This window comes from Mauremys reevesii, linkage group 13, assembly GCF_016161935.1.
Source record: "Mauremys reevesii isolate NIE-2019 linkage group 13, ASM1616193v1, whole genome shotgun sequence".
NCBI classification, from domain to species: Eukaryota; Metazoa; Chordata; order Testudines; family Geoemydidae; genus Mauremys; species Mauremys reevesii.
Genome location: NC_052635.1, coordinates 39274826 through 39293023, shown reverse-complemented (window position 1 = coordinate 39293023; position 18198 = coordinate 39274826). Strand labels below are relative to the sequence as shown.

Below are 18198 nucleotides of genomic sequence, written 5' to 3'. Positions count from 1 at the left end.
TTCTCTCTCCTTTCAGGCCAGTTGCCAGGAGTAGCAATTCCAAGGCAAATCCTGCTTAGCTGCTACAGGCAGGGAAGGCGTATACTCAGTACTAACTGAACGCTGCTGCCAGCCTCTAACAAACCTCAACTGACATTATGCAAACTGAATTTTCAGAGACCAAATGTGTGGATTTTCACATGAACAGCAAAGACCATTTGCCTGAGAGCAGGATAATTCCTGCTTCAACACATGGAGCTTCTCAGTGACACAGTGGTAAGATTTTTTTTCCAAACATGGGCAAAACATTCAGCATGGAAAACTGCAAGCTGAATGGTTATAATTTGGTAAAGTTATAAGCTATTGAAAATAATTTATAATGGAAAGTGTTAGCCACTTTGAAAGCTATTTATATGGCAGTCATGTCACGGAGTGCATTGTGCTAGGCACTGTATGAAACGAACAAAAGCTTACAATTTAAGTAGAGGACAAGAGATGGCTATAGACAGGTGAGAATAAGGAAACAGTATTGGTCAGCATGGTAAGCACTAGTGTTGGCATACCAGTGGCCTAGCCATTTTTTGTAGGCATCACAGCAAAGGAGAGTTTTAAGGAAGATAACAAGGTCATTATCCTGATGTTTACAGCAAGCCCCTCCCAACCACAAGGGGCAGGAGAGGACAACGCATGAAAGTGCTTGCTTGGAAAGTTAAGAGAACAATGGAGGTCAATCCAAGGCAGGAGTCAATGTCTCAATAGCAAATCAGAGATGGTAGTAGGGTGGGTATGAAAGGCTTTTAGAGTAAAGACAAACAGCTTCTGTTTGGTGAGACAGAAAACAGGGAGCTTATGGAAGACTGCAAAGAGTTAAAGTTAGGTGTCCCTTCTACCTACAATACTCCCAGAGGTGCCTGAAGCCTTGTATTTTAAATGTTGACAAAGCACTTTGGAATGCTCTAGTACCAAGAACGAGGAAGCACTAGTTATGCAAAAGATTCACCACCTTTGAGCAATGGGCCAGTGTTATGGTAGTAATAAACTAGAGTTGCTGCAGCAGCACTGACGCCGATCCCCTTTAGGAAGCACTGTCCCCTTTACTCAACTACTACAGATTACAGTCTGATAGAGAGTCCCACTTGTATTGGGAGAAAAGAAGGTTCTTGCAGTTCTGCAGAAGAGTCCACAAACAATGGCAAGTTATCTTGTCTATTAGTGCACCCATGTCTGTAGTATCTCATTACCAGAGACTCATGAACACATCTGGCTACTTTGAGGGCTTGGCTTCTTTTTATGAATGTCGCTCTAAACAACAATTTTATGCCCCTTGTTAGTTACAAGTGCAATTTATCTGGATGAAATTAGGGCATATAGATATCAACATTCCTTAAAATAGCATGGCAAGTTTGGCTTCTCTGCTCCCCCATTTTTTTCCTGCATGTGTTTGTGCGCAAAATAACAAAACACCCCACACAGTTATGTTTTAAAAAAAATCAGGCTAACCATATAAAGCATAAGAGAGGTCTCTGTCAAAGTACTGTTTATAAAAATATAAATTAGAATCTCAGTGGTTTATTTCCACAGCTCATCTCCACACTAAATTAGTAAATGCTAAAGTAATAAAAAAAAGCTACACCAAGAATGTTTAGATATATTCAGATAATTTAGCTACAGTACCAACTGTGACATGGTAATGAAACTTACCAGTAATGTTTAACACATCTATTAAAAAAAAAAATTCTGAACAAGGCTGCTTGCACACAGGATTTGTTTATCAGTACAGAACTAGCCTTGATTATTACAACTCAGTTTGTGTTCCACAACACACCTAGTTTTTCAGAAGGTAATTTTGTAGGATATTCAGAACACTCACCTGTGGAATGCAACGACGAGAAAAATCATTCTGGGTTCTCCGCAGCACAGGACTAACTGTGCTCATCAAATCACAAGATCAAAGCCTGCAGCATTCAGGGTTACAGTCACTAGAAAAGTGGCGAGGGAGAGTGTGTGTGTGTGTCTGTGTATGTATATATATAAACATACACACACACACACACACACACACAGGATCAGTAGAAGAAATTTCTACAAGCTGTGAAAGTAACAAAAAACATTCCTTGAAATATGACTATTTCTCATGCTTCTCTTAGGCTGGCAAACTGATTTTTGTAATAAAAATATCCTGAAGTATTAATCCATGTATGGATTGACCATTTCCCAAAGATGCAATAGAAGACTTCCAGAACAAAGTTCAAAGTTACTGTGCAATATGAATCAGCAAGCATCTCTACACTTCTTCCTTGTTGGCTGCCATTGTATTATCCAACTAGAGAACCCTACTGGTGGTGGGCATAGCAAGGAAGTGATTGTCCATAACCTCAGTATTCATGGTGCTCTGCATTCTTGTTTTATCGCTTCCTTAGTTCACCATAATGAAGTTAGATTTGCAATGAGCTTAAAGAAAAAAAGATTTAAAAAAATTGTTCAGCATGTTGTTTTAGTTATAACCGCTTTCATGTGCAATGTCTACATTATATAATTGGTTTGAGTCTAGGGAACATATTGACCCTTTTTGTTCTCAGGCATGAGTGTGCTATGGAGGCAATAGGAAGGGACTTGCTCTGCTATACAGCAGCCTCTCTAGAAGCACCAGTGAAGGACTTTCAAAAGAAGTCCCATCTAGCCATCCCTGATTAACAGAAACTCTCTCCACATAGGTCTTTAAGAGGAAAGGGAAACTAGAATGTACACAATAGTGCCTGTATAATATATTCTATTAACTGTAATCCCCCTCCCAGAAATATCTTCAGAATGTAAGGGCGTACATAAGGGAGTGAGGAGGGAGCAAACATCTTACCTATGAATTCTGTGACAGGGTCATGTTCACCTTCTGTTTTAATAGTGCCTGCAATGCTTTCATTCTCTAAGATTGGAAGGAAAAGCTGCACAAAGTCTGAGGTATATGGAGGAGCAATCACATCCAGTACCTGAGATGTCAGACAGAGAACTGTGGGTTACTTTTCCAGTTTGGTGATTGGCAGAGACAACTGACTTGTATTATCCTCCTCTCTTAAATCAAACTGGTGGTATGTTACTAATTCACATTTCTTTCACACCACCTCTAGTCTCCAGCTATGCTTCGGCCATGTGCTGCCTCTAGCTTGCTGATGTTGCAGACAAACCAGTTTAGATCACTACAGGAACTCCTGCCCTCTGAAAACAGCATACCATGTCCTAGTGAGTGTCCAGTGTTAAGTATCTCTCTCAGAATCTGATGTGTCTTGAAATACGGGTATTTGTAAAATCATCAGTTAGTAATTTCTACCAATAGTCTAATCCAAACGGCTATAAAACCTATATTAAATCTCATCTGGTTATGTGTTAAGTTGTCCCTTTTCAAAGCAAAACCAACAAAAAGTGCTACATGAATAAAAGTGAGCAGCTGACCTCAGTAACAAAGTATCTAATGAGTGAGATGTCTGTGTCTAGTTTCTCCAGACACTTGCGGATATAACCAACGACAGGTAGGACATATCCCCGACTGAGTAAGTGAACCATTCTGTCCAGAAGGGTTTTCTTCAATTCCAGCTGAAAAGACAAGAGGAAAAAAAGCCATGCATATGAATCAGAATCACCTAAAAAAAGGTGTCATTGTTCATCCTTATTTCAGTCTGTCAAGTAACTTTTTATGATGACATAATATTCTTGAAGCAAGTTCCACTGGGAATGTTGGTGCAGCAAGATCAGTCATCATGAGTCTGTCTAACAGATAAGGAGCAACAAAGAACAAATCCTCTAAGTATCACCTGTTCCATGACATCAAGCTGGGAGTGTTCCGTTTCAAAAAGCTTGACAAGAAGTTGCAGAACTTGGGGGTGAAGCAGCTGATGGCATGTGCTGATCTGCAAACATGAGGTAGTGTTAGGATCACCAGTACTTGTATTTTAAAAGACAGTTATTCAAGCAGGCTTACCCTTATTTTCAGTTATTGATCCAGTGCTCAGTACAGAATTCTTCAGGATTGGATGTGTACAACTGCTATTCATCCCTTTGCGGGCTAGAGTTGCCAACTCCGTGGGATTTGCTCCAGGAAATCCCATCTCATGGTACCAAGCAGTTAACTTGGGGTACTGAAATGGATTCATCTCAGTAAGTTTACTGGGTTACAGTAAACTGACTGATGTAATCCAGTGTGAGACTTCAATGGACTTTGGATCAGGCCCTTAGAATCATTCCACTCATAAACCTAAACATTGCCATTACCATCACCACCCAGTAACATATCCCTTAAGGTCTTACCTCGTCTAGTAATGCCAAATGCACTGGAGTGTGATCAGTCTGAAGCTGAAAATATCGTGGTTCTGACACTGTCCAGTCCACCCACTTTAATACACCCATTGCCACCACAGGAAACCTAAATAGAATAAGCTCCATTAGACAAACTGATTTTAGATACTCCATCCTAAAGTGCGGTCTTAGTCTCGCCTACAATCAGCTGAAAGTTTCATATTTAACTTAGATTAGAATTAATACTCAGAGAAGAAAAGAAATACTCTTCCTGCTACCAGCATGTTCACAACAGGCTCCACTGATAAAGTAAAAGGAGACACTCAGCCTAGAGAAATTCCTTTTCCCTTCACAAGGATGCTCCTTTAGCAGAGAATGGTATGTCCCATACACAGTGGGCAAGAAGAGCTTTCTCCACGTAACGTACTGTAAGGCTGAGCAGGCCCAAGAACGTTCCAGTCAGACTATTCAACATCAGCTGTCTCAGACTTGGGGAAGGACTGGTGTGTGCGTGTGTGTAAGGATTTTTGTGCTGAGAAAGATTCATTAGGTAGGAAAAAGTGACTCCGGTGTGATTCATCTCCTTCCAACTGTACAAATGCACAGTCTTCTACAGTACAGAACATTTCAGTTTGGGAAATGGAGTAATAAGATGGAGGTAGACTAAGCCGACTTGATTACAGATTGATCCTGATGAGGTATATTTGAAGCCTCAATGTTGCTTACACCTTGCAAATGTGACCATGAGACAGATATTTCACATATCTGCTCAGAATGATGATACTCCTAATACTGCCCACAAGGAAGCAACTGCTCCGGAAGAGTGAGCTGTGAATAGAAATGGAAATAACTTCCCAGTTCAACATTCCCAGAAAAGGTCTTTTTGGGCCTAGTTATCTATCCAGAACACAGCAATTATGTCAGGACTTATTACTGAGAAATAGACCTTCCCATGAACAGCAATTTTGAAGAATGAAGGAGTTTCATTAAAAATACGCAGTTATATTACATAATACAGAAAGGAAAGAGAAGCAAGAAAAAACAGACAGAAGCCAATATCTAAATAGCTATCTTCTGAAGCCAGGGACATGTGTAGCATTATGAATTACGAAACAGAGCTAGTTGCAGCTTTCACTATTTGCTGCCTTTATTACAATATAAATTGTACTTTCTTGTTAACAGAAAGGAGTTTCAGCTTAGAAATAGACTTTCTACCTACCTGATGCACTGATAGAGGGTGCTCAGCTCTGCAACCAGCTCTGAAGCTCCTTTGTTTTCGTTGCAGCACAGATTGTGAACAGTTTCAACGGCTTTTGAAGTCGATTTGAGCTCATCTTTGTTTATGCTCACTCTCTTGTTCTAAAATATTTCAGAATTTTAGGGAAAGACTTATTATATGATGCGACTCAAATAGCTTTACCTTTCTCAATGCTGAAATCTGTATATAATTTGTGAAGTAACTGAAGTACAGAGGCGTGTAAAGTACTAAAAATGTTTCTCTTGTATTAAAACAATTTTCATAATTTTAAATTAATTCATTTGCTTCTAAAAGGAGAGTTCAGATTTTCTAGCACAGCACAGACCTGCAATTGCTACTCTAAGATATAATGGCAAAAAACCCCAAACATCTAATTCCAAACTTTTACTCTCCTGGCCTAATCTACAGAAGACCTGGAGTTCCCATTTTTTTCAGTTGGAGCTGGGGGTATTTAACTCCTCCGAAAAATCAGGCGCACACAATTTTAGCCTAAGCAATGATGGAATTTAAAACAAGAAGCCTGGATTTTCCTTAAGTATATTTACATTAATGCATTAACTTTAACTTCTACACAGTCAAAGAATCTGATATTACCTTTTTCCATGTCTCCACTACACTGGCTGCATATGCTAATATGTGGATATATTTGTGTTTATGGTCCTGATTGATCTTAGCACCTGGCTTAAATAGTGACTGCATGAAAAGGTCCAGAAAGGCAGGTACTCGAATCTGTGAAGGAAACACAGGGTTTCATTAGTGCAACAGATTAAAAAGCACCAAATAAATATCTGCATCTTGTGCACACACACAGAATAGGGTACAATAATGCATTATCTGCTGAGTGATAGACTATTATTTAGATATCTAAATTTTCCTGTTTATTACTTAAACGCCATACATAATCAGGTAGTTAGAAATCTAAACAGTGTAATTTTATAAGTCACTTTTAAAACTCTAACCTAATAGATCTTTTCCATATTTAACTTTGGGGAAGTGTTGTAAAAGCATTCTTAATTAGATGCTACAAATAGCATGTTCACATTTCTGTATCCCTTAATGAGAGGAGTCTCCATAATGAGTAACTGAGTGCTAGCAAGGGGAAGCACTTATAATTTTTTCTTATTTTGGTACTTGTACTGCACCTTGTGCGATGGAGCCTGAAGCCCTGAGTAAGGCCTTGAGATGCTTATGTCACAGAAATAAAAAGAAAAACTTAACAGTATAAAGAGGTAACTACGAACCAGTTCTACTGGAGGTGGGTCCATGCTTGTAAACATTTTGAACAGGACTGTGATGTCTGCTGGATTCAGAGCTCCTTTGGATAACATGGCACCGAGCGCTTGACATGCTCGAGGGTAGGAGGCTGCAGTACCCAGGGCTAGAGTAATCTGACTAGCATCGTGGCCTCTTGGTAAAGAGCAAGACACACATGGGCATTATATTTTTCTTATAAAGAAACTGAAACATGTTAATTTTAGCCTCAGAAACATACCAATAGAATAATCAGTGTTTGTCATCTAGTGTGCAGAGAGCCTTAAAGACTGAACCCTTTCCTCAGTGAGGCCTTGGCTACACTGGCGCTTTACAGCACTGCAACTTTCTCGCTCAGGGGTGTGAAAAAACACCCCCCTGAGCGCAAGATACAGCGCTGTAAAGCGCCAGTGTAAACAGTGCCCCAGCGCTGGGAGCCATCCCCACGGGGAGGTGGAGTACCTGCAGCGCTGGGAGAGCTCTCTCCCAGCGCTGGCGCCGCGACCACATTCGCACTTCAAAGCGCTGCCGCGGGAGCAGTGTAGCCAAGCCCTGAGATAATACTAATGTGGCTACCGTAGGAAATAAAACATTTGCATAGGGTATTTTAACACGTTTTACACAGTCAGAACATCGACATTACTTAATTCTTTCATAATGGCTACTTCAGGTATCCCAACACAGGAAAAAGGGATCGTTTGTTGTTCTGTAGATATTTGTTTATTGACCCTACCTGAGCAGCTCTCTTACTGTGCAGCTTTATCCTACTATGAGAAGGATGAAGAAATTTAGGAATTCTCTATTTCAATCAAGAATGGGCAAAGCTGACATTTTGTGACTTATACTTTTACCAGTGAAATTCTGCTCATGTAAGAAAGACAAATTAACAAAGACTTACTTCTCATGAGCAAATCGCTGAACTTCCTGAGCAATCCTGTGCACAGCAGACCCACCTTGCTCTTCTTGGGCTAATATGGACATCATAGACTGAGCAAAGAGATATGTGTGTTCTCCATGGCAAACCATTTTCTGTAAACACGTTCAGGGAGATGTTATTCACCAATGTGAAAAATCTGGGTCACCCTTCAACAAATATATTGCCTTAATAGCAGCAGCAAGGGTTAGTTATGGTGCTAAATAACTGAGTAAGATGTAATGTAAATGGAAAGGTGATACCATAGAAAATCAAGTACAGAATGACATCCTTGTATGTGATGCTATTCCAGGACAAGCTACATCTAGAGTTCCTGCTTCACTTTACTACCCAACATAAAAGGCTTCTTAGAATTCTCTCTCCTTCACCCAACTGACAGATCTCCTGGTTGTCCAGTATTTCTCTCACTAAATTTAGAGAATGAATTAGCATTAAGCTATCCAAACCTCACTACAATATTTAACAGAAAAGAACATGCACTTGTCACAGTTCAGGGCAACTGCATCTGTATTTTCCCTCAGTGGTACACCAAGGGTACCCACCCTCAGGCATCCCACTCCGCATCTGTTGCCTCTCTTGGATGGACAGACATGTCTCTATCCCTTCTGATTGGGGTATTCCCAGGCTACACAGTTCCCTTGACTTTACTGTGTAATTCCTAGCACTGAAAGGTTGCCCTAGGACACCTGCATGCTCTCTCTTCAGGACGGATAACAGTACAATTGCTTGAGATAAGTTACCGCACAGTTCTTTCTAAGCAAGCCTACTTTATTCTTAAGAGAATACCTATTAAAAACAATAAAAGACACACACGCTAATAAGATTACCAGAGTTCATCCCAACTCTCACATGGGCTTTGGCAGATGCAGTCTTTTAATACCCCATCTAGGGGCATCCTTGTGGTTACAAGTTCATCAGAGCTTCAGCTCAGAACAAGCACACAGTCTTATGAGGCCCCAGTAGGCCAAGTCCTTCCAATCCTCCCCTAAGCACTGGGACCCTCCATGAACCAGGGTTCCTGTCCATTTGCTGGAACAGGAAGAATGCCCTGATGCAGATTAAATCCCAGGCTTTTATCCAGAAGTATTTCCTTTGTCTGTTAGTCCCTGAAGAATCCAATATGAACTAGTATATTTATTTCTCTGCACGAGGGTGACTTCAAAGGGTTGATAATGGAGGAAGTATATTAGCCCGCCCTCCCTCCTACTGGAAGGTACATACACTGCCACAACACAAACACAACTGCATTTTACTACCATGTTCCCAAAGGTGTTAACCCTAATGAATGAGGTTTAATTTAGTAACAGAGCAACATCAGCAAATTCCCAGTCCCAGACTTTCCCCCAGAAACGTGCATCTTGTACTGCCCAGTCCTCCCCTGGACAACACAAATTCATATAACGTCTACAATTTTATTAATAGAAAATGATATGCACAAATCCCAAATGGAGTTTCCTAAACACTTCAATCCAAGCACTGTTGGCTGCCGAGGAACTTCTAAGAGTTGCTGCCTTGAGGACTTGCATCATAACCAACATTCTTCTGGGTCTAGATTTTCCAGAGCACTACGTTATGCCAGGTCTGATACCCCCCTGTGAACTGATAGCATGTCAATCAGGACACTAGTGATACTGCTGAAAGCATAATGAGTTCTAAAATTCCTGCTAGACTTCTGCACCTTCAAATTATTCAGATTAATAAACCTCAAAAAGTGTCATCTCAGCGGCCCATACAAACCCTGGTGGTCAAGACTTTGAACAGTATAAAAGCTATTTTTGATGCATAACTCTTGGTCTACAGTTTTTTCTGGGGGCCCATAAACAAGACTGCATAACCATTTCACAACATTTTGAAGATACACTGAAGTTTCTACACCATCACCAGGGAAGCAGAGAGATTCCTTTTGACAAAAGGTAAAAAGACACTTACCGCAAACTCTGGGAGGTTCTTCTCAAGGTTTTCTTCCCCTCCATCTAAAATTGTAGCCAGAGAAGTACGTAGCACTCGAGAAAAGACTTCTAATTGCTGACATGCTGTTGATACACTGGTTATTTCCCCTTGATAACCAGCATCAGATATAAGCTACAACAACAAACAACACTTAAAATGATTTTTGTATCTCAGCACATCTTAGGAAGATTGGGTGAAAATACACCGCACAGAACGTTAAATGAGTCTCTGCATACTCTCCATGGAATCCAGGTAATACAAATAAATAATCATCAGCATCTAGACACTGACTGAAAATATGACGATAACAGGACAGGTGGATAAACCCAAGTCATAGAACATTCCCTGTACTTTCTGAAAGGGAAAAGATAAAACGTCCAACACATAATATAAAACAATGCCTTTCCGTTTCTTCTCAGTGAAGGGTTTTGCTAATGTCATCAATTGTTAAAGCAAAGTTAAAGCAGTTCATATAAAATATAATAATCACCATGAACTGAATTAAGCTTCTTAATTAAGTGTTCTCATCGCTATCTGGGACCACTAAGTTACCTGTAAAACCTTACACAAAACAAATTCATGGAGCACACAGGCAAGCCAGGAGACTATCTACTTCTTGACACACTACAAAAAGAGGTTAACCATTGGTCAGCTGTTCTATAGTCTACACGAAATGGGTTGATGGTCAGTCTCCCTTTATATCACAAAAATACACCATAACTGTTGGCATCCTTGCAAGTGGTTTAAAGGAGGAAATCAAGAATTGGTCCCCTGATACTTAGTGATCCTTCTAAAAATAGGGTGAGGTACGCTGTGGTGAAGCTTGTACTGAGGATATCTGTACAAATACCTGCTCTTCACCTAACCAGAATGCTATAGATTTCAGTACATTATATTTCATATCACCAAGCTCACTTTAAAGAAGTCCCACCACATGGCAGTCATAAGGAGGGTGGTTTAGGTTGCCTACAAATGAAATGGAACAAATTACTATTAAAAATCACACATGTATATTACTGTCTTTGATCCTTGATTCAGTTATGTCAAACTAAAAGAAAAATATTTTTAACATGCAGTCTGCAACATTCTTCCCATAGAAAATAGACTTTTAAAATGCACAGAGTTAACAATACAATAAATAGTATTAATATGAATGCACAGAGATTGGGGAAGGTTACAGTTGGCATGTAATGCAAGAAGAATTAGAAATCATCGTTTCAGTAATAAGCTGTTTATTAGACTCCACGATTGATTACCTTGACAGTAAAATTAAGCATCAGGCAGTCTGGATGGGCTTCAGCCAGTTTGTAAAAAAGATCTCTCCATGTAGGATGTGCTATCATTTGCTCAAGCCAGGCTGGAGTCTGCAAGAATTACAGTGACAGAAAGAAATACTGCTGTACAGTGCAATAAAAATCCTGAATCTAAACATTTATAGAATTCAACAGATTCTACTGCTTAAGCTTATCCAGAGTAAAATTTTTACATGCATTATTTCAGGAGTCTTGAAAGAGAAATAGCTAACTGGAACCTTGTAACAAAATAAAATGTATTCAGCATTAAGCAGTTTCCACTGTCTAAGTGAACCTACAGGGCTTCTCAGATATGCAGAGTAATTTTAAGAGAGAGTTAGTTTTAGTAAAGTATTAAAGAGGAAGCTACAGCTTCCTTGCCCAGTATTTGAATCCAAGGGCCATATTTACCTCGGTCTAAAGAGATACAATCTCGTAAAGCTGAGCTCAGAGACATTATGTCCAACAATTGCAACCCTGAGTTTGGCCACTGAGCAGTTGGTCTGTACTTGGCCACGTGTATTCTATGTATTACCTCGCCTTCCTCTGTAAAGATGGAATCTGCTTTCCGAGGGTCAAAGTGTTTGATGAGTAAACTTTTCAAGTGGTTTTCTACAGTTTCCTGAACCTGCACTGGCTCAACACCTGCAAGGAAGGAAATGTCACTGGGTGGAATCTAAACTGTCAGAGTAGTAGCAACTCCTTGAAGTTTCTCATGACTATTAGAATAATAGAACAGAAGTCATCTAACAAATTAACTAAGAGGCAAAAAGGGAGACAGTATTCAAAACCCAAAATAGGCATATCAAGCAATATTAGATCAGATATGAAGGATTTAGGATTTCTCTTTCCTAAACACAGACCTACCAGCTGTATTACACAGGCGCACACATGTGCAGGTTACACTAATCCTCTTCTCAACTTGTCTTCTCCACTCATGTGAGCAAGCTGGGCACTGACATTTACAAGACAGCTAAATAGGCTGATAAGTATGTTTCAATATCTTGTCTGCTCACAAGAAAGCATATGGAGAATAGACAGTGAACCTACATGGCTACAAACTAAAAGACAGCTGCTTCCCATATGACAGATTCAAATACATGCCCACCAGCCTTCCAAGTACACCTCTACCCCGATATGACGCTGTCTTCGGGAGCCAAAAAAATCTTACTGTGTTATAGGTGAAACCGCGTTATATCAAACTTGCTTTGATCCGCCGGAGCGCGCCGGAGCCCCCCCGCTCCCCCCGGAGCGCTGCTTTACCACGTTATATCCAAGTTCGTGTTATATCGGGTCGCGTTATATTGGGGTAGAGGTGTATCCTTTTGAATAATGTGTAATTAAGTAACCAGTATCTGTACTGTGATTGCAGTGATTTAAGACATTTCCAACAGGTGCATGTATTCTTTTCATATTAGTTACATTTGAATCTACCAAGATGTAGATTTCACCCCTTCATTACACCATGGCAAAGATCCAGCAAAATTTACATTGTGAACTTTCCCCTTCAGAGGCAGAGCTGCAGAAATCCCAGAAGGTTTGACAGTAAAGAATTTCAATCTCAATCAGTACTTTTGAGAACTACATTTACAAAACTGTATATTTAACTGATCCACAAAAAGCAGGCTGCAACTAAAATGTAGTTAAATCAATATTAATGTTATGCTATAATAAGATGTTAGGTATTTCTAGAGTATCTATCACAACACTACCTAAGCACTAGTCTCTTTACATGGGATTAAAATAATAGACAGAAAGCAGAAAGTCTAATATACAATAGCTCCTTTCATACTACAATTTTAGTATTTTAGTGTTCATCACCACACTACCTCACTCATCCCTTGGGTACAATTGTGTTCTATTAGACAGCTGCCACATCATCACACAAAAGTGGAACTAAAAATATATTCTCATCAGGTATATCGGGATTCAAAGCAAAAAAATGAATTTAGTCATATATTTAGGTATAGAATGGCAACTTGGACATCAACCACCTTTTGGGTATGATCAATGTTATATCTGCCAACAGTTCAGAAGTTTCTGATGTATGAAGAAAAACTACAGCCACAGGACAATGTTAGACCACTGTAGCGTACCTGTTTGAATGAGCCACTCTGCCAGTAGATTTACAGTTTGTGCCACTGCAGTATAATTCTCTGACAGCAGTTGGATAACATTTTCTGGAGAGCCACCTGCCTGGAAATACCTGACAAAGGGATTAAAAAGGGGGGGGAGGGCAGTTATTTCAAAATTAACTGAAGAAACAGAAAGTATTCCACCCCTATGTAAAGGCAGAACAATGCGCTCAGGTATCATTTTCAAACTCTCTGTTACATGCAACATATTATCATTACATATCAAATTCTTTTATATTCACCTTTTTAGAGTGTTAAATATAGAGGGCTCCATTATATAATCTCGAGTGGAAAATTTATGCAAACATTCTTGCTGGACTTCAGCATCATCTTCTCCTTCTCCATACTCATCATCCTGCTGTTTACAAACACAGAGTCAGAGTGGTTATTTCTCTTTTACATTTGTTTTTCTTCTACTGTGCTAGTTACATTTTAAATATCTTGCTTGTTGCCCATAAAGGTGCATATACACACCATGATTTCCTACAGCAAATGCCTTCTACAGCAGAAAGCACAACCTCTTAACAGAGTTTACTTCAACACCTACCACATTTAGGGGTGAAATGTATTTTTAGGGGGAAAACATGTATTTTTAGGAAAGTGAGCACAATCAAACCTTAAATAATAATACTGCAACTGTTGACTCTGGGCATTAAATTATAAATCTCTTGGAGCAAGACATATCTCTTTCCTTTATACTTTTTTTTAGCATCAACTGTGAAAAAATCCAGGCACCAGAAGCAGCCATCAAGAATAGGATTTTTTAAAATATACCCCACATTTACAGTATTTGCCACATGAAGGGGACTGGCAGGGTCTAAAGATCAACCATGATTGCCTGGAGCTCATCCCAAAGAGGACAGGGGCTCAAGAGCAGCCAGGCTTTGCTATCAAAGGGGAAACCATTTTTTTTTAAACTCCTGAAAATCACAGAGGGGAACCCCTGTGCCTGCTCTGACCATGCCAATGGGTGAGCAAGTAGGAAGCAGGCAATCAGACACATTTGGGGAGCACCCAGGGCACAACACCACACCCTCAGCATGGCAAGAGGAGAGCCTGTGCTGCTATGTGTAACGGAAGCGGCTTTGGTGATGGAGCAGTGGGGACAGGACAAGGGGAGAGTCAGCCTCTGGGAATACTTCTTACAAGTGTGTGTGTGGGGGGGTAGAGCCCCCTAGCCAATATTCCCGCCTCTGCTCCCCCTCCAGAAGGGACCTCCAGCCACAACCCCTCAGCCAGGCTCCAATCTCCGGTTCTGTCCAACACCCCTTCCTCCGCCCCCCACACTGCACCCCCTCTGCCAGTCCCCCCCGGCTCGCCCTTCACCCCGCGCCCCCTCCAAGCTCCGGTTCTGCCCCCACCCCGCGACTCCGCCTCTCACCGCCCCGCCATCCGCATCGTCCCCCCACTCCGCCGCGCTGCCGCCGAAGTAGTCAGTGTCCTCCATGGGCGCCTTCCACTGCGATCCTCCGACTGAAACCCCCGCCTCCCAGCCCGGCTCCGCCGGCCGAACCAGGCCTGGCCCAGGAGGGGGCGGGTCCCGCTGCGCTGGGCGGGGAAGAAACGCCGCAGGGCCTGGGCTGGGCCTGGCCGCGTTGGCTGAGGCGGGCGGGCCCGGGGCCGCGCGCGGTGGGGGGAGGGGCTGCGCTGCGCGGCCATGAGGAAGGCTCCTCGGCGCGGCAGGATCACGGCGCTAGCGCCCGGCGGTCGGGTCACCCCGAGTGGCGCGTGCCCGCTGCCCCGGGGGAAAGAAAGGGCCCGGGGCGGCGCCTTCCGCAGCCACTGCGGAAAAGGGCCCCGCGCTGCTGGCGGTTGATGCTGTTGGGCGCAGACCCTCCATGCGGGGCGCTGAGTGCGCCACGCCGGGCCGGAAAGCTGCCGCCACAGGGCGGCGCGCAACCCCCCACGGTGTCTCGGGAGGCCGTGGCCGCCCTGCGTGCCTGGGTCCGGGAGCCGGGGCGCAGCGGGGCCGACACCGATGTGCTTTTCCGTGCAGGACGGGGCCCCACTGCTGGCCGAGCTGGTGCGTCAGCCGCCGTTTGGCGCGCGACTTACCTCAGAACCGCGCCAGGCAGCGGCCGAGCCCGCGCGTAGGGAGGCCCGGCCCGGCCCGCGCCGGCTGCTGGTGGTTGGGGCTGTAGCCAGCCCAGCGCGACGCGTATTTTAAAACATTCCCCCGGTTTATCTAGTTAAATGTTCACAGCTGAGCAAAACTCGGGGGTTTAAACTCCCCCCCCCCTCAACATTTATTGAGTGACATTGTCACAGTTGCGGGAAGTTAGGGGCGGGAGGACAAACCCTGAGCCCCACTGCCCCATGCAGGCGGGCCAAAGTCGAAGCCCCAGGGCCTCAGCCTCGGGTGGGGGGCCTGTCACCTGAGCCCCACCACCCTGAGCGGTGGGGCTTGGGCTTCAGCCCCAGGTCTCAGCAAATCTAATGCCTGTCCTGGTGACCCTGTTAAAATGGAGTCGCGACCCACGGTTTGAGAACTGCTATAGTAGACATTAGGATTCAAAAAGTTAAAAATTTAAATGTTAAATGATCAATGTCACCTGCCAAAATATACAAAGTATATATCCTTAAAATCAAGTAAGCTCTCAAGCAGCATTTTTCTTTCTTTGCCTAGCCATAAATGTTGATGATCAATAGAAATCTTTTCTCTTGTGTTTGTATGTGTACGGTGAAATTGATGTTTACCAACATTCACCCATAAAAACCAAATCCTTCCAAGCCTACATGTGGGGTTTGATGGAGCAAGTCACAGGTTAATAAACAGCAGGTCTGTGAATATCAAGAGAGTAAGTTTGGAAGATCAGCCATGAGCCCACTTCTCCAAGAGGTTACCCCTTAATGCCCAGGAGGTTCCCAGCACCTCACAGGCTCAGGTACCTGGTCAGAGATTGTTCAAACAAAACCTGGGACCCCCTGCCCAGTGATCTTTGTCTCCCAGCCCACTGTTCCATTCTGTGCCATGCCAGCTGTTTGTGTAGGTGGTGTGGGGTGCTGCTGTTATTCTCAAAGAGGTTGTGATCCAGGATTTACACCCAAGGAGCATTGTGGGTGGAGATTGTGTGTTAATAAGGAGGAAAGAGACTAGGATGCTCTCGAACCAGAGCCATAATAAAGGGAGGGAGACTCCAAATCCCAATGGTACTCAAGTTATCCCCATGATTTACTTTTTACACCGAAGGCGTCACACAAGCTGATTTTCAGTGGCACTTAGATTACCTGGGTCCTGGTCAGTGGTCCAGGGGGCTCTGCATTTTAAATGAAGCTGCTTAAACTTTTTAAAAACCTTATTTACTTTACATACAATAATAGTTTAATTATATATTATACACTTATAGAGAGAGACCTTCTAAAAACTTTAAAATGTATTACTGGCATTCGAAACCTTAAATTAGAGTGAATAAATGAAGACTTGGCACACCCGCTTCTGAAAGGTTGCCGACCCCTGTTCTACACCATGCATCACTGAAGAATGGGTCCTTAACATCCTATTACCATTAGTGGGCCTCAGGAGTCTCCTGCAGTTACAGATGTGGCAGCATGGTGTGAAGTGGCTCTAAGTTGTCTTTACAACAAGCACATAAGAAATTATGAAATAGGATCATTATTGTTTTTGAGAGGGGAGAGATGGGTCTATGGATGAAGCATATTATCCTCCTGGGGGAATTGGTGCAGAATTCATGTCCAGTGCAGATTTCTTTGCTTCCCCACAGAAAAATGACTTTCTGATAGGGAAGCAAAGGGAATCTGCAAGACTAGACACACACCACTCCCTAGCTGCGCAGGTAGATCATGTCAGGAACCTGGAGCAGCCAGCGGAGAGGTAAATCACTGCAGGGCTAGGGACACCTCAGCCAGTGACTCCTACCCTGAGCCGGGATCAGCTGCTAGTACTGGCTGGGCTGGAGGCAGGAGAGGACAGGACTTCCTCTTTCCCTGCATGGAGTGGCTGGGGCTGTGTCAGACCCACCCCCAGAAACCTCCCCAGCTGCAGGAAGCACAGCATCCTCCCCTGCTTCCTGCCCCCATTGCTCCTCAGCTGCGGGGAGGAGGAGTCACTGTATGGGGAGCTGCTCCCCATCCGCCCAACCCCCGTGCATCTGGACTTCCCATACCCAGACACCCCCACCAAGCCTCACCCCAGACACCCAGAACCCCACTAGCCTTCCATATAGAAACCCCACCCCATTGAACCTCAACCCCTGAATCTGGAGCCCCCTGCCTCTGGATCCTCACCCCTGCACCCAGCCCACCCCCCACAGAGCTCCCTGCACTCAAATTCCCACCCTGATGAGCCCCACCCCCCTGCACCACCCTGAGTCCCCACATCCAGACCCTCATGACACTGATCCCCAATTAGTTCCACTCAGATCCCCACTCCCCCAAGCCCCACTCCCCCAGCACCCATACCCCCTGCTGAGACCCCCACACTCACACCCCTCTGCTGATCCCCAACCACTTTCACCTGGAAGCCCCTGCAGAATCCCATTGCCCCTGCACCTGGAACCCTCCCAACAAGCCTCTGTGCATCCAGATCCCCCCTCACCCAGACCCTCCACTGAGCTGCCTGCACCGATTGTCCCACACAGAATCCTCTCACCCCACATTGAGCCCCTCCATACTTGGATCCTGCCTGCCCCACATCTGGTGTGCCTGGCACAAAGGAGCAGGACCCCAGGGTGTTTCTGTGTCAGTCGGGTGCAGCCTCACCACTGAGTCCACATCCCCGGGGTGGGGAGGCTGCTCAGTGATCTCCCATCTTCGTGCAGCCAGTGACCTGTGCTTCCCACTGCCATGCTGGAACCTCTGCATTTATTTATTGATAAATAAAACTTGCTGAATTTTGAAATATTGTATGCAATTTTTAAATTTTTTTGGCACATAGTGCCCTCAGGAGTAATATACAGATGGCTTATTTGTAAATATGAATTGTATTGCATTTCTGTTGTCTTACGTATTCAGGGTTTCCTTTACTGGATACTATGTAAACATAGGTCTGCCTCTTTTCTTGGAAATATTTAAAATATTTCTATTTAAACCATAATTCCAGCTACCATATATTTAATAAAGGGGGAAAAGGAGCTTTGATGCATCTCTTCTACATAA

The 18198-nt window shown here is 43.3% G+C and overlaps 1 protein-coding gene across 3 annotated transcripts; it reads right to left on the bottom strand.

Moving 5' to 3' along the window:
- Positions 1 to 65: 65 nt before the first annotated feature.
- On the bottom strand, positions 66 to 15290 carry NELFCD (negative elongation factor complex member C/D). Of its 3 annotated transcripts, none has more exons than XM_039498137.1 (15): positions 15139 to 15290; positions 13326 to 13441; positions 13045 to 13154; positions 11484 to 11593; positions 10913 to 11020; positions 9636 to 9788; positions 7671 to 7801; positions 6763 to 6928; positions 6116 to 6250; positions 5483 to 5622; positions 4276 to 4390; positions 3783 to 3878; positions 3424 to 3564; positions 2834 to 2963; positions 66 to 2430 (listed from the first exon to the last, which is right to left on the bottom strand). In XM_039498137.1, the coding sequence occupies exons 2-15, from the start codon at positions 13355 to 13357 to the stop codon at positions 2396 to 2398; spliced, it is 1602 nt and encodes a 533-aa protein (XP_039354071.1). In that variant the 5' UTR covers positions 13358 to 13441; positions 15139 to 15290; the 3' UTR covers positions 66 to 2395. The 3 variants fall into 3 exon arrangements, with proteins under 3 accessions (XP_039354071.1, XP_039354070.1, XP_039354069.1); XM_039498136.1 differs by lacking the exon at positions 15139 to 15290 and adding an exon at positions 14465 to 14886 and having other exon boundaries at positions 13326 to 13438; XM_039498135.1 differs by lacking the exon at positions 15139 to 15290 and adding an exon at positions 14465 to 14885.
- Positions 15291 to 18198: the final 2908 nt, after the last annotated feature.